General features: G+C 27.0%; 1 protein-coding gene across 4 annotated transcripts in view; it reads right to left on the reverse strand.

The window, feature by feature from the left end:
- LOC142323945 (uncharacterized) overlaps positions 1-25,275 on the reverse strand; it is a 284,249-nt gene that overhangs the window by 51,963 nt on the left and 207,011 nt on the right. For all 4 annotated transcript variants that reach the window (XR_012756182.1, XR_012756183.1, XM_075364345.1 and 1 more), the window contains 3 exons: positions 6,928-7,038; positions 4,981-5,108; positions 1,118-1,463 (listed from right to left, as the gene is read on the reverse strand). Coding sequence is in view for 2 of the 4 variants with exons in the window: in XM_075364345.1 (XP_075220460.1) it covers positions 1,118-1,463; positions 4,981-5,108; positions 6,928-7,038 (585 nt within the window). In the remaining 2 variants the exon portion in view is untranslated. The remainder of the gene's footprint in view (positions 1-1,117; positions 1,464-4,980; positions 5,109-6,927; positions 7,039-25,275) is intronic.

The following is a 25,275-nucleotide window of genomic DNA, read 5'->3' on the forward strand; positions in this document are numbered from 1 at the left end:
ACAGTATCACTAATTATGTATGCCCATGTTTTGCATATGGAGATTTCTGTATAGTTTGTCATAATTGAGAATACGATTTGTTGTTAATAAAATTATACAATACAGCTGGAACCTAGATCTCACTTGATATATTAGTTGATCTTAACCTTTATGTAATTATTCAGTCTAATGTTTAATAATCTATGTTAATTATCGTCAAATTATTTTATTATTGTTAATAATACCACTGCCGTAAGAAGTTTATGTGTGGTAAACCAGTAATATTCATTAATTTAACAATGCTGAATTTTTTTTTCCTATATTACAGTAAAGTCCTAATTATAAAATAATCTCTACGTAACTAGGATTTTAGAATGTATTTAAAAATGTTGGAATTTTATTCAAAATTGTATAACTATGATAAAACAAAAAAATTGCTAAATAGCAGTATTTTGTAGCTTTTATCACAATAAAACCATTGTTTGAAGAATTTTGGTACTTATGACATAACAGGTCTAAAAAATAATGTACGATTTATCTTAGGTTTAATTTATCTAAAAAAACAGAAAATGTTAACCTCCTATTCAAAGTGCCTCCTTGAGCATGCATATGAATAATCTGAATTGGAGACTGACATAAATGGTTTAGATTTTTTTTTTTTAGCTAAATTTACGTTTTCTATTGGGATTGCCTAAAATATCAACACTTGTTTATGTTTTTAGCTTCTGTTTTTTTATTTTTATTCTAAAACCCCAACTAAAATAACTCATTTTATACTGTTTCATAAGTACTATTTATTTGTCATTTAAGTATTTATAACATTTTTTCTTTCTATTTAAGTAATTAATTAAAATATTTTTATATGTGTACTTTTTCCGCTATGTGTACTGATGACTATTTAATCAAAATAGCTGTCTAGAATTAAATTCAAGTAATATTTTTGTAAACTGTTTTTGAGCATAATCTTATTTTCCAATTTATTTTAATAACCGTTTAGTAGAGCTCTTAATTATTTTATTAAATATGGTTCATGTAAACAAGGTTATAATCATTGAAATGTTTGTTCAATTGATGAGCAGGTTCCATCTTAGTATTGTAGATTTTAAAAAAATAACAAAAGAAATAGGAAAAGACTTACCACAGCAGCATGAGGAGTACTGTCATCGCTATCATCACTTGTAGTGGTATTTTCATGACCTGTACCAGGATGAGTACCTGGTGGTGAATTACCCTGAGGTGATCGACCGTATGGAGGTCCCATATTATAATGATGTTGTTGGGTTTGCTGTTGTTGGTTTTGTTGTTGAGTTTGTTGATTGTGCTGCTGCTGCTGTTGCTGCTGCTGCTGCTGTTGTTGTTGTTGCTGCTGCTGCTGCTGCTGTTGCTGCTGTTGTTGTTGTTGCTGCTGCTGCTGTTGCTGTTGTTGCATTAAATGTATCTGTGAATAATTACTTTGAGGTTGTGGGGGACTATTATAACTAGCACTGAAAATAAACAAACAAAAATTTTCATTTTAATAAAAAAAAAACTAACAATATCAAAATCTGAATTTATTATAAATAAATAATCGCATTTAAAATTATTTTATGATACAAACCTATTTTTTGAACCACTGTTTTCCATAACCAAAACAATATTTAATAATACCAATTATTAATAAATATTTTATTAAAAAAAATAATGTAACTATAATTCCTTAACAAAATTCTTATTAAAAAGTGTTACATTAGGTAATGTATATATCAACAAATAATGAATAAATAATCAGCTGACAATGCTCTATTTACTTTTATTTACAAAAAGAAATTAAGTAATCTTTTTCATATAATATTATTTGTTTAAAAGAAAAAATTTTTTTAAGCAAAAATATAATTAATAATTTACTTCTTCATAATTTACTGCTATCACACACACATATATATATTTAGATTCACGTAAAAAAAGAAAGAATAACATGAATTTACTACAAGTTTTAGCCCTGTTAACAGAAAAAATGTATATATACCATAAAAAAATCCGTTAATTTAAAAAAAATAAAAATATTGTTAACCAGACAACTATGTATAGTTAACCAGACAACTGTTATTGTACAGCATAATATTTCAGTATACGAAAAAAAGGATCTTATTACAAACTTCTGTTACTATTCTTTAAATTACTGATTCATTTAAAAGATCTTGTCATCAAACTTAATTAAAATAAAGTTAACAAAATTTTCTTTTAAACACCCTGTCAAAAATGTTTAAATACTATCTTACTGCTTAAATTAAAAAAAAGCAATATATTGTATTAAATGATTGATAGTATATTTTATGGTGGTGCTATGATCAACCTTTTACCACCATAATTTCTTTTGAACCACCCAGGATAACAAGGTCTGCCCTATTTTTTTTAACACGGGCAGACATTTTTTAAATATATGGGATTGCAAACCTACTCATTCCTTTCAATGAGATCTATTTAATGTATCAATCAAAATAAAATATCTGCTTCTTTATTTTTTAACTGTCAGTAAATTAAATTAATTAAAGAAAGTATTAAATAAATAAGAATAATTTTATTTAATAAATAATTAAGAATTTAAGTGTAAATTTAAGTATCAAGGAAGTAGGTATTACAGTTTTTTAAAGTAAATAAAGCATCTACTTAAAAATAACTATTAAATAATGTGAAACTATAATAAACAATTTATAATTAAATAACACACTGTAAATAAATATATTAATTATAACTATACATATATTTTTAATTTTTGATTAAGAGATAAAAGATAAAATTCAGTAAGTGGAAGCTAAATGATTAATTAGTTCTTATACTGTAAGAATAGTTAATGAGAAGAAAAGATTTCTTGTACTGGATAAAACATTTTATGAGTATTATTGAATTTTTAATAATTAGAAGTGATATAATAATAGATATCACCTGATTGTAATTTTTAAGAGATAAATAAAAGTTAGACTAATATCTACCATAATTTCCTAATTAAATATAAGCATCCTGTTTCTTTCCATAAAGTTAATAGTTAAATTCTCAAGTTTTATGCACTAACAAATGTTTCTACTAGTAAAAAATTATAAGCAGACCTTATCACGGCGTATGTGATGTAGCACTGAGTACACAGGCTCTAAACATATTTTTGAATCAATTGATCAGTCTGATAAAACATCTTCAAAAGGTTAAAAATTATTGACTCGCTTCTAAATTACGTTCTTCCAAATCATTTTTTTAAAGAGCTTCAGAACAATTCCATCTTCAGTGCCATTACTAGTGGAATTTTTGTTAATGGCATCTATTTTAATGTCGCCAGGAAATCCCTTTAGTGTCTAGTTGAGTAATATACTTGATATACATTGTGGTTTGTTTGTTTAATATATTGCTTTTATCAAATTAAATGTGTTTGTAAACTTCATACTGTTTAAGGATATTGAGATCTTGATAGATTTAGGCCAATGCATACTGTATTTTATATTTGTATCAAATCAAAGTATGAATTACTTTGAAGTTAGGTTAGTAAACAACTAATCTAATCTTGCAATGAATATTTTGGTTTCAGCAAATCAAACAATATATTTTATATGAATATTAGAATAATATGTACAAAAAATTATACCACATTATTTAATAATTAGGTACAACAATAAGATAAATTAATTTTATGCTCGCTTTTTTTATAGAATGTGTTTTATGTCTGTTATATCTTACCATGATGCTAGAAGATTTTGTGAAAACGCCTTTACATTAAGTGTTAAGGAGTAAAATCAAATAGAAAATAACCTACTGTATAAAAAAGTAGCTGAATAAATATTTACGTGTGTTCACACGAGTGCACATGCTTCAGTTTCATGAAAACTATATTTGTGTATAAATGGCAGTTTTTTTATTCTTGTGTTATCAGTAAAAAATCATTTTTATTATTAAGTTTATGCATGTTAAACATATGTTGAATACTTAAAAAGCAAAATTAAAATAGGTCAAATTACACAGATATTAGAGTTTCATAAAAATAATGTCAAGTACTAATTAAATTATGACAGAAGTAAGCCTACTTCACAATAAGAAATGAATATAGATATTTCAGAATATCAATGTACCACCTAATCAATGAATTTACAATATTAACAACTAACACCCTCATGATAAATAAGTTTTTTATGTCAAATAAAAAGAATTAAAAATTAAAAACCATAGTCCATTTTAATAAATAATATCACTTTTTCACATAATGTATAAAAAATAATCACACACATCAAAGTCATGTATTTAGGAAAAAAAAAGAAGAAATGATTATAAATCTTCTTTTGTATCACCATCACAGATGACTCCATCAAACTGTCCATAAGGAACGATAAACCAGTGGCAAGTGACAACAGATATCCAGTGAATATTCTTAACTGGTCACCACTCCATATCTAGCCCAAACTGGATCATAATTTCCTTCTGCACAAAATGTGAATCTGATGAAGACGTAGGATTTACCTGTAGGCTTTTAATTTAAAATAAATATTACAGAATAAGCATATATACATCATTAAAATCGAGAAAAAAAAATTGACAAAGTATATAATAAATTTATGCTTGAATGAGTTAAATAATGAGTAAAATAAAATACTTCTATGATAATAATATTTTATGAATATTATTTTTAACATTTTTTTTCCAGATTTAATTATAAAATATGTGATGCAAAAGGTACACAAAATAAGAATCTAACATTGGTTGTCTAATAACATACACTATACAATAACATACACAAAAACATTATACAATATTTATATTGTATAAATCAGTGTGACTGATATGATTATATTTATAAATTATTTTTTACAAAAATAAACAATTATTATATATACATGTGCAGATGGACAATTATCACACACCCACATACACACACACACACACACACAAAATTGCTAATGTATAAAAGTTGAATTATAATATGGATAATAAAACTTTACTCACTCATAAATTCTAATACAATAAAAAATATTTACTCATAATTACCTGACATTTATTCCCATATTATGACTATGTTCATGAGAGGGAGAAAGATACAAGGGCTGTTGGTAACCAGAAGGGTTGTTATTCATAGACATACTATCTGTTGTTTGACTCATAGGTGTCATTGACATCTGAAATAAAACAAATAACATTTTTTTTAAATATTATAACTAAATCTTCAGTTCATTTTTAGAACACTAGAGAAAAATGAAATATTTATAAAAAAGCATATATTTATTTCATGAAACCTGTAATTTAGATTTGGTAGCTACATCAGATCTAGCTTATTATGAACTCCCAAAAAAATAACCTTGTTAGTTTTACCATATCCAGCTCTGTATTTAGTAAGTGCCAGAATCTTCCTGTCAAGAAATATATTCATATTTCCAAAAAAACACATTCCAAAGATTTTGAAATGCTTTTGCCTTTAAGAAAGATGTTTTTGTAGTACCCGGAATCTGATGCAAAACTTAAGAGAGATGTAAACCCTGAAAGACAAGTGATGATACCTGAAGTAAACTGATAATACAAAGGCATTTTTGAAATGGTCCAAGTTCAACAATGAAAAATAGGAAACTATTCAAGCAGCCTTTATTTAACCAGAATAAGGAGTTTACAATTTTCTTCTGGTATTGTCTATAGTACTTAAGTACATATGTTAATACATATGTACATATTTACAGTTTCTAAGTGTGTATACAATAGTATACACACTTTTGAAACTGTAATTTTGTCACAATTAAGTTTTAATACCTTAAATGAATTTTGAACCAATAAAAGACATTTCTGTTTTAAGAAAATATCAGTTTGATGCTCTGGTATCCAGAACTGCTTAACTCTATTGTGAAATATGTAAATCCTAGTAGTCCTACCATAACAGTTTAGGACTGTACCAATTTGATGAGCTTACTGGTTTAATAGTTGCCTGACTAATGGTGTAAAGAAGATATGCTATCCTCAGTAACTCATTCAAAAATCTATGCTGATGCACAAATTTCAGCATAGAAACTTTAATGTACATCTGAGGCTTTTTACCATAAGGAATTCTTCAATTATTTTCTACATTATCCAGCCTCAGCTTGATTGTTTAACTTGAAACCATTTATGAATTATACAAGATTATTTCTTGTTACACCACCTATGAAATCCCATTGTATTCTGCTATCAGTGTGTCCAACTTGTTTTATGTTAAGAATAGAACTCTCAAGTATATAATTTATGATAGTGTTCACTGTTATTTATCTTAGTCAAAAATATTCTTCACTAATGACCCAATAAATTTCTGGGTTAACTAAAAATGTTCTGCATTGGTTAATTACAAAATTAAACATTTTGTGTAATGGTCATAACAAAATTTATTGTAATATTTTATTTAAATCCATTTGAGATGAGTGTTATGTTTTGTAATGAGTATTTAAAAGTTATTTGTAATTTTAGAGTACTGCATTTGAACATAACAAATTCAGCTATCAATTACATGTTTGATTGATTTTTAATTTTTACAATTATAATTTTTATTTTTGGAAAACATATCAAAATTATTCAGAAATCAGTTCTATTCTAACGCAGAAGAGAGAATCGTAAACACAAGGGTGTCAATTTGATTATGAAGAAACATAATCTTTTATCAGTCTTGGGTAAATCCACATAAATTAAAAATAGCTGCAATGTTTTTAATGAATATTAAATAAACTTCTTCATTTAATACTACAGATTAAAAGGATGAATAATCATTAGAAGGAACAAATTAAAAATCCTTGACTGTTGATATTAAATTAAAAAATTAATACTACTTAATTTTTTATAAACATTAGTTGTATTAATTTTAGAATTGCTTCACATATTTCATGGTGAGTTACTGTTGTAAAAAATTAGAACATAACAATTTATAATAATAGTACTAGTAGTAGCAATAATAATAATAATAATAAAAAAACATTATTTACTTACAGGTGGCTGATGGTATGAACCCATATTGGCTTGTGGATGGTTATGTGAACCCTGTGGATTAATTGGAGGAATGTCAAAATCTTCATCTCCAAAGCTTGGTGTATGGAATGTCTGTAAAAAAATGAAAAGGAAGTAAAAATATTATTTAGCTAATATAACAACCATTAAACCAGAGCTGCAAAAGCAAGGATGACAGTCAAAGAATCAAGACTGGAAAAAAAGAATTAAAAAAGAATGAAAATTTTAAGAAACATTTTAGGACCTAAGTGTAAAAAAAATCTATCTTAAGATAAAATGAAGAAATTTATCAAATATTTGAAAAAATGATGGGCTCTATAAGAAAAAAAGATTAGCTTGTATACTCTTCAAAATAAAGGAAGACAACAGATTAACAAACAGAATCTTTCTAGATTAAAAAATTACAAATAACTAATTTCAAGAAATCAAAAGAGATCTAAAGGAATTAAATGTTAAAGAAGAAGAAATTTTGGATTGAAATACTTTCAGAAATAAAACAAAAATTTTCAAGTTTTCAGGAAAAAGCAACAGAAAAAAGGTGGACAAATTTTTTCCAAAAAAGAGACAGATGATGTTAGTGAAAGAATGAAAGAGGTACTGGTAGTAAACAAAATGAAAAGTAAAATTGTGTTTTTAATGTAATCCATAGATGGAACAAACAAAATAAAAAATATATATAATTATTTTTTTTAAAAACTGTACAAATGCTTTCTTTTTACTTTTTGTACCCCAAAAAAAAGTGTATTATTAATATACATTTTTTAATGATTACTTTGCAGTTTTTATCGAAAATATAATTATATTAAGAAGAGTTAACCTCATTTTTGGAGAAAAAATAACACACTATTATTATTATAACTGTTATTATTATATAACTGTAAATATAATTTAGTAAATATTATTATTACTATTATCATCATAGAGAAACTATTAAAATTCCTTTGCAGTAATAAATAATTTCATGTCTTATTTAAAAAATAAAAATTTTCTTTTTTTATATTCATAAATCATATGCTAGTTGATATACACTGGACTATTACAAATTTTCACGCCTATACATAAACACCAACCGTAAAATATCCTAAAAAAAGTCAATCAAACAACTCACCAAAAATCATGCATTCTCACCATGATTATTTTTATGAGAACCATACAATATCAAATATCATTTGTTGTATAAGAATATTACAAATATACATGAGTAATTTATTAATCATGAAGTTCCATCATTTATGTACACAAATTTATTATTTTTAACATGAAAGAAAATTGAAATTGAGACTAAATTGAATTCTTTCTTTAACAAAACATAATGATAATTTAATTAACTATATTGATTTTTTTCAAACATCATTCACTTTGGTTTAAAATGCACTTTTCTACTAACGTCTACATCATGCTAAACCTTGAAGACTCAAAATATTTTGTTAATGCTGTATTTTCTAATAATTACTTAGTGTGTTTTAATGAACCTTCCAATTTTTATTTTGTAGATTTTCTTATTAACAAATCCTGAATATCCTGAGATTTTAGTACTCTAATTCATTTTTAAATTAATTCATTTCAAACATTATTGGGGAAACTAGTATTGATGAAATTTTTTTATAACTTATAGCTTTCTATCGTTAATGTTTCAATGACAAAGATTATAATTATGAATATAAAAATATTTTTTTAGAAATTTCTGTATTTTCTGAATCTATGTTTTATAATATCAGATTTCTTTTACTTTCCCGTTCAGGTAGCGCTACAGCAGAGCTATAACTATAGAAGGAAAAGTATTGTAATCGGTCCAATTTGGACATGTGGTTTTTATCGGATCTTAACGTTTTGACATCTACGGAACCCAAAAAACCGGATGAATATTTTCTAGAGGTTAATGTTCGTATGTACGTGCATTCGGTGTTGCCTATAAATCACCTCCTTATATCTCCAGCACTACTGGACCGATTTTGACCAAAATAGATCAGATTACTTTTATATGCGAGGCAAAGATGCCATTAGATTTTCAACTTAAAAGGCCAAGAGGTTGGGGCTGTAGAGCAAGGTCACCCTCAGTATCTCGAGATTTCGTTTAATTAAGGTCATATTTTCTTAGGGACATTTGTTAATAATTTAAAAAAAAAACAATATCTGCAAAAAGATTTTTTGCAAGATCGCCAACCCAAAAATTCTGTTATGTTGTGACGTCACAGGTGAGCGGTAGAATTAAATAAACGATTAATATTTAAAGTGTAAAAAAGTAACTCGATGTGGCTAAGTCTCCAATTCGATCGCCTCGTCGACTCGGTACTTGGTGCGTTAAGCCTCGCGGCAACAGCACTCCGCCGACCGTACAAGCAAAATTTGTTCTATTTAAGTTGTGAAATTACATTAGTTTAGTTAATGCCAACCGCCGCCGCTAGTACCGCTACACCCGCGTGAATTAAATACGGTATGCGCGCGCGCTTTAGTTAGAATCACTGAATTAAATAAACGAAAAAATATTGTATTATAAAAATATTATAGCCGCGTGTCGGAAAAATCCTACAACTGTGTTGTCAGCTTTTTTCCAATGAGATTCTATAACCTAAATGATAAAATTCTTTAAATTCAAAAAAAATTCTTCTTTAATTTCAATATTTATTTTATATTTTTGGAGAGATTAGGAAGTATATTTTTACCTGGTAGAAACTTCAACCATAATGGTTTTTTGTGCAATCACCAAATAGGAAATGGAGTTCTTCACATTTTTTTTTTTTAACCTCCGGGACCACCGTTAGGTATTGCTTCAGAGGATGAGATGAATGAAAATTTTTGTAGCGTGTGAAAATGCCATGCCTGACCGGGATTCGAACCTGGGATCTCCGGATGAAAGGTCGAGACGCTACCACTCACGCCACGGAGGCCGGCGGAGTCCTTCACATTGGACCATAGAAAGTCCATAACCACAAAAAAAAAGTATTAATGAAATCGATGTATTTGATAAGGAAAAAAGTTGAAAATATGTAAAACAAAAACTATTAGTGTTGAACTGAATGAAAACTTCCTCCATTTTTTAAGCCTGTTAAAAAAAAATAAAATTACTATTAAAAGTAATCAAATTTATTTTAAATAAAAACTTTCTTTGTCGTGAGTTTTTCTGAAAGTTGAGAAATTTTTTTTAAGATGTAGGGGCATTTCTATTATTATAACTGTGTTTATCTATTAATGCACTCGCTCTTATACGCAGCAGCGTATACATCAGTATTAGATAATTGAAAATTTAATTTTAGTTTTATTAGGGAATTATATAAAATACTTAAAATAATTTTTTTTAAATTTATTTATATAGACTATATAATATTGATAAGGGAAACTTCTTTTGTTGTAGTTTTTCTTTCTTTTTTATTATTATTTTTTTCTTCTTGGAACGTTTTCAGTAAAATTGTTTACGCGCCATATAATATTTTATAAACGATTTAAAAAGGATGAAGGGAATATATCTCAAAAAGGCTATCACGCGAGCACAAAGTGTTCCATGACTGGATATAGAAGAAGTATGGTCGAGGGGTATGGAAGATAAAGTATTGTGTCGGAGGCTTCAATAACTGTCCCCGACAATTTTGATAAATGACTCTCGGAGAGAAATATTTTGTATTTCAATCAAGGCTTCCAATCCCTCTTCGCATATTCCAAACTTCTAAAACCCGTCACCATTTCTGAGTATCGCGCTCTGTTTCGGTAATGTTCTATACGTGGACAGAAACATAGATTGGCACACCGATGTTACAGATTTTTCTTTTTTTTTATTATAAAATCTTTGTCACATTTTGTCATCTATCGTTTGTACTGCTCATTCTCCTACACTTCCGTTTCGTCCTTTATTTTATTACTTTTTTTTAATACGAAATAACTATCATTTCTAATATTTCATATTGAAATTTTACCTTCTTCTTCCAATTAATATTCAATACAACATAGTATAAAAACCGGTCCATTTGCGTAAAATTTACCCCAAATTTTCACACTTTATCTATCTCACCGTCAATTATTTTATCACTGTTAAGGTACTTCAAGAACAATGAAGCATATTATAAAAATTTTAAAAGAATCAAGGTGTTAAATATTAAATTCCAATAAAACGATTGAAAAAGTTATCCGAAATAAAAGATAACAACCTTAAAATGAGTACTTAAACGAAACTATTTTAGATTACTTTGAAATAACATGCAAATTACAGAAGAAACATCTCGTGACGCAATAATAATAGTTCACAGTTCAAGGCGCGGAGTGCTTTATATACTGAAAGGAAAATCTACAGTGTTTCTAAATCGGTGTCTGGCTATACTTTTTCGGATTCTACTTGTAAAACTAAACAAAAAATATCCTTAGGAAAAATGGCAATTTCTCCTTCGATCTCCCCCTGCCCGCCATTTGGTTATTTTTATATAATAATTTGTATCTGAAGTTCGGATAGACGAATCATATTAATATTTGGTAAGCGTCTTGGTAATAAAGTTTTAAAATTAGGAAAAAATCAGGACTTAAATACCTTTGAAAATTATAAAATGGCGGCCATGTTTATTTATCAATCCATTATATCTTCATAAATATTAGTTTTATCAAAATTTATACTATTTACTAAAATATTAAGCCTTTTATTTTGAACAAAATGACAATTAATTTTTTAAAATCGGTTGATAGTCGAATTATGGGAGAAAATTGATATTGTAATTTTGTGTCATAATTATTAGGTTTATTATTGTGAAAAATTATTACTTAATTTGATACTAATTTACAATACTAGAATTAACAATAAATAAATAAAAATTAATATTTCATGGAACTGAACTTAAGTGGAGGACATGAAAACAGACACATAATTACCAACATCAATCTTTTGCCATAACTCAACTATTTGTAAACCGATTTAAAAAAAAATCATTTTTTCAAAATAAAAGACAATATTTTATTAAATAACATAAAGTTTTATAAAACTAATATTTATGGAGATATAACGGATTGAAAAATAAACATGGTCGCCATTTTGTAATTTGCGAAGGTCCTAAATCCAAAATTTCAACCTTCTACCTCTGGTTTTGAGTTATGCGAGATACATACGCACATACGTACGTACAGACGTCACGCCGAAACTAGTCGAAATAGATTCAGGTATGGTCAAAATGGAAAGCTGAAAACCGGAATTTTTCGCTATCACGATACTTCGTACAAGGAAGTAAAAAAGAATATTTATTATTTAAACAAAATATGGGTGCTATAATGTTTGGATTAAAAAGAAAAAAAAAATGCTATAGCGTTAATGCAAAAGATTTTCAACATAAAGTATTTTTTGATAATTTTTATCAAAGGCTGCGCATTTATATTTTAATTTTCTTACAACAAAAAAATTGAGTGCTGATAAAATTAACAAATTTTATAACAATTCAGAAATATTAACGATATCTGATGCACCCTTATTTGGTCAGGGCATGTACGAATCGCACGGATGGGTCAGGTTTGAAACTTTTCATATTCTACAAAAATAAATTCATCTCTCTTATAATTGGATATTAGCCTATTTGTTTAAAAGAAGAAAAAAAGACGTAACATTTATTCATTATCCTAACACGTTTCTATATACTTTTTAATTAACACTAAAATTCCAGAACATGAGCAGGATATAAAGATGTTATCTGTTACTTGAATAGTGCTCTTTTTTTGAAACAGACGGTTTGACTACACGTTCTGACATTTAAAACTCTTTATATTATTTGAATACAACGCTTAATTTACCATGTAAGTTCCAAGTATGCGGATAAGAATATGGAATGGACATTTTGTAGTAGATGAACAAAAAAAAAATGACATCGTGGTAAGGATTGGAACTGGGACCGTAAGGATGAAAGACGGAAGACACTACCGATCCACCACGGAGTTGAATTTTCAACAAGTTAAAATACATTTTTAATTCTGTTATCACATATCGTATTACCTTCGTATATTCATTGATATTTGATTTCCATTGCATTAATTATTTAGAAATTTATGAAATTACAACATTTTTAAAGGTCGATATCAATGAATTATCCGATATATCGATAACTAGCTATTTAATTACTGAACCTTCGATACTAAATAGAAATTATCGATATACCATTAATACCAAACATTGTTCGTAAAAGTAATAAATAAATCTTTTTATTCTAATACATTATAAAGATCAAGTCAATATAATAAGATAAATTATTTTAAAAAAACAAGTTTTTAAGATAAAAATTAGAAGTGTGAAAGATCCGTATTAATTATTTAAATTGCAAACATGAAATAATGTTAAGGTAAGAGTCTCGGCCTTTCATCCGGAGGTCCTGGGTTCGAATTCCGGTCAGACATGGCATTTTTCATAGGCAACAAAACTCGATTTCCATAAAAAATACATGTTCCAAATCAAGTTTAATTTAATTAAGTAAATAGGTTTTTTAAAAAAATTATAAAAAAAAACTTAAAACATAAATTTTCATTTCGTGATGTAATCGAAATCATTTTAAGAAAATAAATCATAAGAATTATGATCATTTTTTCAACGATGCAATTTATTTTTTGTACAATTAATGGTAATAAGACATCAGAATACAAAACAAAAATTAATATAAATATTACATACTTAACTCTATTAATAATAACAGAAAAAATAATCTGTTATTTTGAAAACAGAAGAATTTTCTGGTTATACTGGCGACATCAATTATTATCTTAGTTGAATCAATAATAATTACTGGACCTCACATATATTTAACCTTGACCTTGGAAGGTAAACGATAAATGACCTTGAATTCCGGTGAAGGACCTCAATGTATGCGTTCAATGGTCCGTGTACATTTAGTATATACCTATAAAGTTGCTTTGCTGTGTTGCTACATCTATCGTCACGTTTTTTCCCTATCGTTTGTCTCTGACAATGGAAACGATATAAAATACTACACTATATATTTTTTATTTATTATTTTTTTATTTGATTTTTTTTTATTTCATTTTCTTTCTTTCTAACTTCTTATAAAACACATCAGACGTTCTTTATACGGTAATCATAAATACATACCTTTTGAAAGAACAGCATTACAATTTATGGTGTACAACAGAAACGTTTTATTTTCCTATTATTAGCGTTGGTATATAAATTAAAAAGAAGTCAGATGCTTTTTTAACTCATTTTAAATTATACAACTACTTTATAACCCCATATATATCTACTATTGATCCATAATATTATATATACAATTATTTATTATTATATTTAGTTAGCTAAGATAATCCTTTTTAAAAATATTTGTTACGTCATAAATCTCACTAAAAATGAAATAAATAAATAAAAATAGAACATCTTTAACGATATTTAATAATCATAAATAAAATTGAAAAAAATATTATTTTAATTTAAAAAAATATATATATATATTTTGAATAGTTTATAGTAATAAGACGCACGTGTAAAACTAGTGGGCGAGGAGAAGAAAATAGAACCATATAATGTTGTTAACTAAAAATCAAATAAGCGTAAATAAATACGCTGTCATCGTATAAAAATTGCGCACACTAATCAAGAACAATAAAAATACTAATATTACTTACCTAAAAATGGCCTTTATCATTACTTTTAATAAAGTAGGGTAATTCTTCTTCTTGGCAAATATTATTATTGTTCATGTAAGAATTATAGCTGAGAGAGTTTATCAGTGTCAAAATAATATCATTTTCAAATATTTCATTTTGTTTAACAGTTTAAGAGAGTAATATTTTGGTTTTTATTAATATTACTTTATTGCGGTCTACATCTATGTACTAGTTGAAGAATGCTAAATATATACAAAGTAAATAAACATTCATAAACTCATATTCATTATACCTTTGTTTGAAAATACTTCCTGTTTGACCGATATAATACTTTATGGAGTTCGAACAGTTTAATCTATACAGTATTTACTAGGGAAATATATAAAATATAATTTTTACATAATTTTGTGATTTGATTTAAAATCTAAGAGAATGGATGTACTTTTTATAATTTCATTTTTTTTAATGAAATTAATTTTTAATTTGTCTTTAAAAAATTGTCTGATGAAGTAGAAATTTCCGCGAAAATGCTTTTAAAATAAAAAAAGCTTATCAGTATTATCAGTAATAATGCATTTAATATTTATTTCATTATTAACGCTTATCTTCGAGGATGACAGTCACGCATTGTTGAAAACAATTTGATGTAAATAGAAAAATAATGCGAATATATTTTAAGTTATGTTCAATTTCATTATAAAAATAATAATTATTTCTTACGATAACAGAAAATAAACTTTTGTTCAGTTCGAAACTAAATTAATTTTGAAATAAATAATTATAACAAGAAACTTGACCTTGAAATTATAACTGTATCTGATCAATTGATTTCTAAATCAACTGTTTTCGGGTTCAATTCCTGTAGTTTATATATATATATATATATATATATATATATATTATTTATTACTTAATTATTTTGCTTTATCTTCTTCATTAAAATATATTCTAAACGTTCGTTTTGGATTATATAACTTTTCTTTCAAAAACATCATTGCAGTTGAGTTTTCCTTATTTTTCAATCTAACTTTCTACACCAAATGTTTTCCTACATCAAACAAAAGCTTCTAGTGGTAACTATTCATTATACGTTTTTTTCTTTATATTTAAATGACAACAATTTAATAATCCTACATCCTACAATCCAATGAATCCTACATAAATGGGGAGAAAAAAACAGAAAACTGTATATGAAATTGATTAATTAATAAACAATCCAAATATTTCAAATAATTAATTTTTTTTTACAATAATTTAAACACCGAAAGTAAATTTGTTTAAAACATGTAATAATTTACTGTACATTTAAAGTTAATATTTCAATTTAATAATTTTATTATGTAATTTTAAGTATACAGATACTCTACATGTAGCACTGCAGTAAATTAAGTACAGTGTTATATAAATTATATATTGAGCAAGTGCGATATAATATGTGAGCGCATGGACATGTAATTAAAGTTTTTAATTTAAAATTCTGTTTGAAAAGGGTTGGATTACGTCACTTTATATAGTCTAATTATAAAATTCCATTACTCACGGGAATCCTTTTTTATTACAATAAAAAAAAAACTTTTTTCCTCTATCTTTTAATATTTTTATTTGTATGTTAGATTATTTTTATTTTTTCGTTTGTTTTATTTTCAGCCATTTATAATTATAATAAATTTATAATAAAACATCATTAAGGATTTATTATTAAACGTTATTTTTTTAATAAATAAATAATAGTTTAATTAAGTTTTTTACAATATTTTATATTTACTCACAATTAATATTATTCTATTAAAAACAGAAATTTAATTTCAATTAATAAAAATCTGAACTCGTTGGTTTTGTGAGTAGATAGGATTATCACTGATTCCAATATTGTTTAAAACTGTTTTGTGATGCATGACGATTCACTTTTTGATGTGTTATGACGATTTATAAATTGCATTTATACCATCAAGATAGAAGGTATAATTTAATTGTATTATAATGCATGTAATATACTAGCCTTTCTTTGTTGTTGGGATTTTAATTAACGCTACTGATTCAAGAATGGCTGATCGTAAAATAGACAAAAATACCTACTTCCAAAATTTAATCCATTTTTCAGATTGTTTCAAATTAATATAATTTCGAAATAATACATCAAGATTAATTTCAAAGGCAAAGTGGTAGCGTCTCGGCTTTTCAACTGGAGGTCCCGGGTCCAGGCATGGCGTTTTAATATATATATATATATATATATAAATGTTTTATATACCATTTTAAAAAGTGCCATTTAAAAATATATATAAAATATTCTTAACGACTAAATCGTAACATTAAGAACTTCGGAAAAAAATGATCGAAGGATCGAAGCAATTGTAAAACATTATGAAATTATGTTAACTAATTTTTTTTTCTAATATGTACATTGCGATCTGTTCATTTAATGAAAAAAAAGCAACCCACGGTTCAATTAGATGATATTATGATATGTAAACGAGGTTCAGGCCGACCATTCCTGTGATGTATATTAATTGAATCCCAACCGCTACAGTAAACCGGTATCCACCGTCTAGTATTCAAATCCGTATAAAAGTAAACTTGCTTTAGTAAGATTTGACATACAGAACCTTGATTTCGAAGATAAATTGTTAAACAGCTGATTTTCCCATTAGATCAACCTCTGGGGGGGAGGTTATTAACTACTTAAAATGAAATTTATCAATTAAAATTTAATATTTTAAATACAAATGCATTTTAAAAAATAAATTGGAAAAAAATTCAGTTAACATTAGAACTTATAAATCAATCTCATTTTTTATTTTTTTACTTTAAAAGGACCAGAATAAAAATTTAAATTCAATAATTTATCCCATATAGAATATATAGACAATGAATGAATCGTATTTCTATCAGATACTGATTTAAACTGAAACAGTAATAAATTTCACTGCGAGTTGATAAAATATTGCCTTACTCGGTACTATAACTCAACTGTATACGATGACGATAAATGTTATAACAGAAGATATTTAAAAAAAAAAATGGAACTATTTTATATCAAATAAGTTATAACAAAAACTTTTCTACAGATTTTCAACAACACAACAAACTATTTTTAAAATAAGTTACGTTAAAAACACTGAAAAACTTCTTCAAAATCATAACAAATAATGCAGCTTATATACACAAACAACCTCATTACTAATGTCTTCTTTCTTTGATTTATACAAAAAAAACCTCGAAAAAGATAGCGTTTTTCTTTATGAATTATTACGAAAATAAATTAGATATTGTTTGATAAAATTTATTAAACTTTATATAATCTACTTCTACAAAATAAAGCAATATCATTACATAAAAATTTGAATACTTTTTTACACTTTCAACTGATTTATTTAAAAGTATGACAATCACAATATATATAAAAAATATATCTACTTAAGGAATAATTGTTTTTATTTTTTACATAAAACACACACAAAATTCATTTCTTTACAATATCTTTCCGTCATTTTTATAGCTACATAAAACTCTTCAAATACAAATAGCACTAATCAGTGTAGTTTTTTCTGATTAAATTGAATTAATTTTATAATAAAGAGATTTTACGTTATTATTGATTTATAATGATAATTAAAAAAAAATCATTAATATAAAAAAATCTGTTGATGTATGTAATAACAAAAATGTTAATTATTATTTTAGTATTATTTATTTAAATCATAAAAAGAGAATATACATAATAATATATATATGTGTGTGTGTTTGTGTATACACACACACACACACACACCAAAAAAAAAGTTAGAAACGGGTTCAACTTTTAATAAATTATCTTGTAATAAAGTCAACGTGATACAAACCACGAAAAAATTTTAACTCTATAAAATTCGGTCACGGACATAGAGAGAAGAGAGGGGGAAGTGAAAAAGAAGAAATTGAAAGAGGGAGAATGTTTTTTTTCCCGTATTAACAACACTAAGTTCACGATCATTCATTCACAATTAAATAATTACACTGTACTATAAATCACGAATCTATAATAAAATAAAGATTATAGTACTGCAATAATAACAAATAGAAAGACAATTATAAATTATATACATAGATAAATAATAAAAATTCATCATACTTTATTAATTTCTTCGAATATCTTTAATAATATATATATATATATATATATACATATATAAAACCTGGTAACATCGCTGAAAAAATTTCCCAACAGATTTTTTTTACTTAAAAATATTTATTATAATTTTGGAAACTATCTGAATCGGATCCGAGTAGGAGAAATCTTGAAGTTTTTTGCAAGACTCCATTTTAAGCCAAGACATCCGAATGATTCTAAATTTGTCCCCTTCAAGTTACATCGTTAGGATAATGTAGGTGTACAAAATTTTGTTGTTATTATCTAAATATTTATCCAAATAATACGATTCTACGAACTGTTCCCTTTACACGACTCATAAACATCGACAGCTGTTCTCAGCAGGTGCTGAAGTATGAAGGGTGAAGTTGTACACGAATGCTGAAGGGCAGCTGTGCTAAGAACGCATTATATGGGAGGTGAAAAAAGATGAGTAATCTAGACATTTTTGACCATAATTTCAAAATTAAGGTAAATCATTAATCTATCCTATCTACATTAGAATAACACATTATGAAGAATAAAAGTTATTACTATTTTACAGTTAGATGTGATCTATTTTTAATTACATATTTTAAAACCACTATTGTTACTGGAAATTTAATTCAGGAACTAATTTCTGCGTTAGTGTTAACAATATACGGTTTCGTGTTCCCTAAACTGTCCACTCAATCAACAAATTATTTTTAATTTTTCAAGACTCAAATATATAGGCTAAGCTAGTACGTAAACTAAACAGCAATCAGCAAACCGGGAAGAATCTCGGCAACACCGCAAGATAGTGAAGTGATGTAATGAGGCGTTACTATATAAACAAACAATAATGTAATTTAGCTGCTACAACTGATGCGTACGTCAGGCAGAATTCTTTCAATGGTTAGAAAAGTAACAGGTTCTCAACAGTACTTTTAAAATTAAGAATAGTTTGAGCGGAATTACTTCATCCTGGAAGCCTTCTACGTATTACGAATCCAATCTCCTAGAAATATATATATATATATATCTTATACGTCATCAACTGTATATATATATCTTTTACTACATACGGTAAAACTTTATAATTTCTGGTATGAATTTATTAGTATTATTTATTAATACAATAAATTTTACTACCTACTTTGTTATAAAATTTTATGTTTTTAATTTTACTCAAAGGATTATTTAATGTTTCATTAAATTTATTTAATTATTTTTAAATATGTTTAATTTTAATATTATTATTATCATTACGAATTAATTTTACTAGTTCGGCCAATGTTTTACAACTTAATTACAATAATCTGTTTTTTAAAGTTAAATATCGGTAGATATTATTAAAATTTTTATCTTATTTGGATAAATAAAAAAAAATTATTTTTCAAATTTGTCTCTAAGGAAAAAAACCCAAAAAGCAGTATTCAGGAAGACGCCTCAAGATGTATTGGCAGTACTTAATTTGTTTCTTAAATGACATCTTTAGTTAAGTTTTATTTACGAGGAAGTTTGTATGAGAATAGAAGATGTTTCATTCATCATGTACAACGCAGCATCACGTCACAACAAAGTTAACTGTAAACCATTCTGGTTCAGTAATTCAGATATTATGAAACTAAGTAAAAGTTATTCCTGAATATATCAGCCGATTTGAAAAATTTCTAAAATAATAGCTTAGTTATTGAAAACATTGCAAAAGTATGAAATTAACTCAAATGAAAAAGTTAAATTCTACTCGAATGTTCTTTGTAAACGTAAAACATAAAGGAAGTTATATTGTTCGAATGTAATAAGGGGATTGTAATAAGTGATGAAGTATGAAAATACTATTCAAGTCGCTACTTACTTCTACGTGAAAGCTGAAGCCAACAGACAAAAATCTGGATACAGGAGAACCCCATAGGTACGATCTCTCCATACAGCAGGGGTCGAATCGCGTAGTGGGATCTGTAATGATCGTATCACTGGCCCGTACGTTTTTTGAAGGAAATGTGGATGGCGAAAAGTATCTGCAAATACTTAGAGATTGGTTGATGCCCTCCACATTGGATATCATTGGAGAGCGTCCTGAATGGTTAATGCAAGACAGAATTTCACCACACTATGCGAGTGGTGCCATACGACAAACCTTTCTTGAACACTGAATCGGTCGCAGAGAATCGGTAGTAATTATTTAAAAAGATGACGCGTATTCAAAAGTAAATAATCTTGGCATATGTTGTCCTGGTCATCGTGTTCATCAATAAGACTAAACAAGAAAAATTTGTCGCTCCCCGTAGTTTTTAAATTTTATAATCTTTTTGTTGTAATAATAATTATGAATATTTTTAATTTTCTGAGACTAATAAAAATGTTTAAATGAAAACTCAACAAATGGCATTTCCGTAATTAGTTAGTTCAGGGTTAAGGATAAGGTTAACCCACCGGGTTGGTCTAGTGATGAACGCGTCTTCTCAAATCAGTTGATTTGGAAGTCAAGAGTTTTAGCGTTCAAGTCCTAGTAAAGACAGCTACTTTATACGGATTTAAATACTAGATCGTGGATACCGGTATTCTTTTGTGGTTGGATTTCAATTAACCACACGTCTCAGGAATGGTCGAACTGAGACTGTACAAGACTGCATTTCATTTACACTCATACATATCATCCTCATTCATCCTCTAAAGTAATACCTGAACGGTAATTCCCTATCTAAACGGTAGTTACCGGAGGCTAAACAGGAAAAGAAAAAAAAGGTTAGGCAATTTAGATTTCGTGTACGGTACTGAACTTCGTACGATATCAAAACAACCTAACGCTCTCTTACCTCATCTAATTAACTTTAAATAATAAATTGGCCGATTTAAAATGTAAACACAAGAAAATATGGATACAAATTTAAAACCGTGGAACAAAAAATATGGTACAAAAAATACGTGGAAACACGTATACGAGATCGGAGTAAGAAAAAATAAGCTTATAGATAGTAATAGTAAAAGTAGAAGAGCATTTCGCGGCAGAATTCGGAAGTTTCCTCGAGTAGAACAGTTTTCTTACATTCAAAACATTCACGAGCAAGGATTTGCCGTTTCAACAGAGACGACACAATTAAAGGCCACACAAATCGCGAGAGAGCTTTAAATATATAATTATAAAGCAGGTCGAGGATTGTTTTATAAATACGTAGTATGATTAATGTATTTAATGTAATATTTATATAAAATTTAATTTTGACGTACATATTTTAGTACGTAATTTTTATTGTAAAAAAATAAATAAATAGAAATCATATGAAATTTTACGTGTTAACCTTTTCCCCCAAAACTACACCATTATTTTTTCGGATGCACGGCTTACGCAATGGCACGTCGTAAGCGAGTAGATACGGTATATTATATATGTTTATATAACATTGTGAAATCAGTGTGATTAATATGGGGTGTTACCTAAAAAACTAAATTTTACGTAAAAAATATTGAATTTAATAAACATTTATAACCAAGGAGCAGTATTCATAAAATTGAATCGTGATATCAAAAATACAAAAAGTTTTTAAATAAAAAAGGTAACAATTTATATAAGTAATGTACAAATTGTGAAAAGTAAATGAAGTAAAACTAGTAAAATTTGGATTAAAAAGCAAAAATTCTAATAATTAACTACGTTGATTTTCTAATTATGAAAGAAAACTTTAATGAATGATACAAAGCGTTATTATTATTGCTATTTTAAAATTAAATGATTTAATTAAAAGAATAAATACAAACTAAAATATAACGTTAATTATAAATTCTAAATATTAATATTTAATAAGATTGTAGGAAATCTATAAAACGTCGACTGTTGTATTAACAACTGAATAAAATTAAATCATAATTCTATTTGCTTCATACAAAAGATAGAAATCAATATGCAGAGCACAATCTCCTTTATATCTTTACGGGCAACAATAATCTGATTTACTGTAAGTTGATTAGTTTATACCATTCGGATCAATAAAATACCTTTTATTAGTGTTTCACACGAATACATGCACACACGAGCACGCGCGCACACAAAGTCATTACTCCTACAAAATAGTTATTACAGTTATAATCTAATAAATTATTACTGATGCAAGTTATTAAATTATTAAATCAGTTCAGTAACTATGCAGAAATCCCCAGGCTTAAATCTAATTAAAGGTACGTTTAATTTTAATCGGATCTGAATAATCATATTAATAACATAATTTTTCCATTAGGGTTCAATTAACGGCACTTTTAAATGATAGACCGGTCGAGTACAAGATGTCGATATAAGTTAGCCGATCATTATTTTTGCTTGTTAAATAAATAAATAACAAGGGGAAATGTACGAAATACCTCCATCACAAAATAATCTCTCTCCATTCTCCAATAAACTAAGCACTAAAGGCTTAGTAGGAATTATTACGAGTAAAATAATGTCCTATCAATAACGTTCCAATAATGAATGTAATCATTAGAATATCATTTCACTTGTAATACTAAAACTAATTTATGTCAGTTTACGTTAAGAAATACTAAAATATAGCAAGAATAAATAGATGTGTTTTTTATTTAATTTTTAAAGTTACTGTATGAATACTATTCATCATCCCACTCTATTCCTCCCACAGGGAGGGGATGATACTAAAAACAAAATTTTTAGTATCAAACAAAAATACAAGGGTATTTTTGTACATCTTCATACCCGGGTACCTTATAGGTTGAGAATTGCCAATAACGAACGAATGGTCTGATAACAATTTCAATCGGTACAGCCTGTTCTGAGGTATTATAGCTTGCTTATTACACAATCCGGTATTTCTAGGATTTCGCCCACTTACAGCTACCTACTCGGAAGAAAAGCTTGACCGGGATTCCAGCCTAGATCTTCCGGATAAAAGGTAAAAATGAACAAATTTGTAGACAAATTAAATTTTTAATTAAATTGAAATGATATAATTTTCCGTTATTTTTATAATGATATAAAGTATGTATAACACAGCAGTATTTTGAAATTATACAGTTATAGTTTATTATAATCAGTTAAGTTAGTTATTTTATTATATATATATATATATATATATATATAAAATAACATGCCGTGAGTCATTCATAATCAGTGCCCAGCAAAAACTACTGAAAATAAATTGATGAAAATTTTATATACACGTTCTTCTTACGTGGTAAGTGCACAATTTAAGAAAGGATTCTTTGAAATTCCGAATTTAAAGGTCTAAAATTGAGTAGCGATGAAATTTACTATTTTTATTTTTTATTTTTCTGTAGCAAATGAAAATATCAAATTAATGTTTGGTGTGTGTAATTTTGGTGAAAATATCAAAAAAACTAATTACTAGAATTTTTCGAAATTCGACCTTGAAAGGAGTAAAGAAAGGTAAAAAAAAAATTAAAATAATGTTTGCAAATTTTACCCATTTCCGACTATACCAAACGTGATATTCATTAGATCGGGTCTTGTAAATACTCTTCAGATAAACACTTAAAAACCATTTGATTTTCAATTTTTTAAGGGATGGGACCCGTGTAAAGCGTGGCGGTTCAATCAACACAGCCACTGTTAGTGTATGTGCGAGGTGACTGGCTACACCTCTCTCTCTCTCTTTTCCTGTTTAGCCTCCGGTAACTACCGTTTAGATAATACTTCAGAGGATGATATGTATGAGTGTAAATGAACTGTAGTCTTGTACATTCTCAGTTCGACTATTCCTGAGATGTGTGGTTAATTGAAACCCAACCACCAAATAACACCGGTATCCACGATCTAGTATTCAAATCCGTGTAAAAATAACTGGCTTTACTAGGACTTGAACGCTGGAACTCTCGGCTGATTTCCAAATCAGCTGATTTGGGAAGACGCGTTCACCACTAGACCAACCCGGTGGGTTGACTGGCTACACCTGCCTCCGGTTGACTAAAATACATAAATTAAAAAAAAAAATTGACACGATGGGAAACGCAAGTAACCATATAAAGCGGGCGAAGCCGCAACGGGGATGGTAGTGTGTATGTATATATGTATATATACTGTATAAGTTAAAAATTTCAGTCCAATTTTGACCCAGCAATAATAAATTGAAATAAAAACGCCCAGTTTATAGTGACAACGTCAGATGAGATGACTTCCAATTCCTTTTTCTCTCGGAAGCACACATTGCACAAATAAATTTTTAATTATAAAAAAAATTTAAATATCTTTTGGTTCCTACGATTTTTTCATTCGTAGACTAAGATTAAATGGAAAAGAAGATATTGTCATAAATAAATGGAAGATTAGAGTAATGAATGCTTATATATACATATATATTTATTTTTTTAATATGATCATCAAAAATCTTAATTTTTTCATGCAGTGAAATTATTTACTTAGAAATTTTTTTAATTTATTGTAACAGTCAAACAGATCACGATAATCGAATGGAAAAAGAAATTTTATTAAAAAATCTAATCGTTACATTTTACAGTAAAAAAAATCAACTTGTATACTAAATTTATTTATTTTTAGATTCTAAGAGGAAATGACGTGTTATAAAAAAACTCTAAAAAAGGTCCAATTGTACAAAATTTATTTTTAATGTTTTCCTCCATTCGGCCAATTACATATTAGAATAAAATACGTCATATACAAGTTATCTATTATTACTAGAAAAAAA

This window comes from Lycorma delicatula, chromosome 4 (assembly GCF_047948215.1).
Source record: "Lycorma delicatula isolate Av1 chromosome 4, ASM4794821v1, whole genome shotgun sequence".
Classification (NCBI taxonomy): domain Eukaryota; kingdom Metazoa; phylum Arthropoda; class Insecta; order Hemiptera; family Fulgoridae; genus Lycorma; species Lycorma delicatula.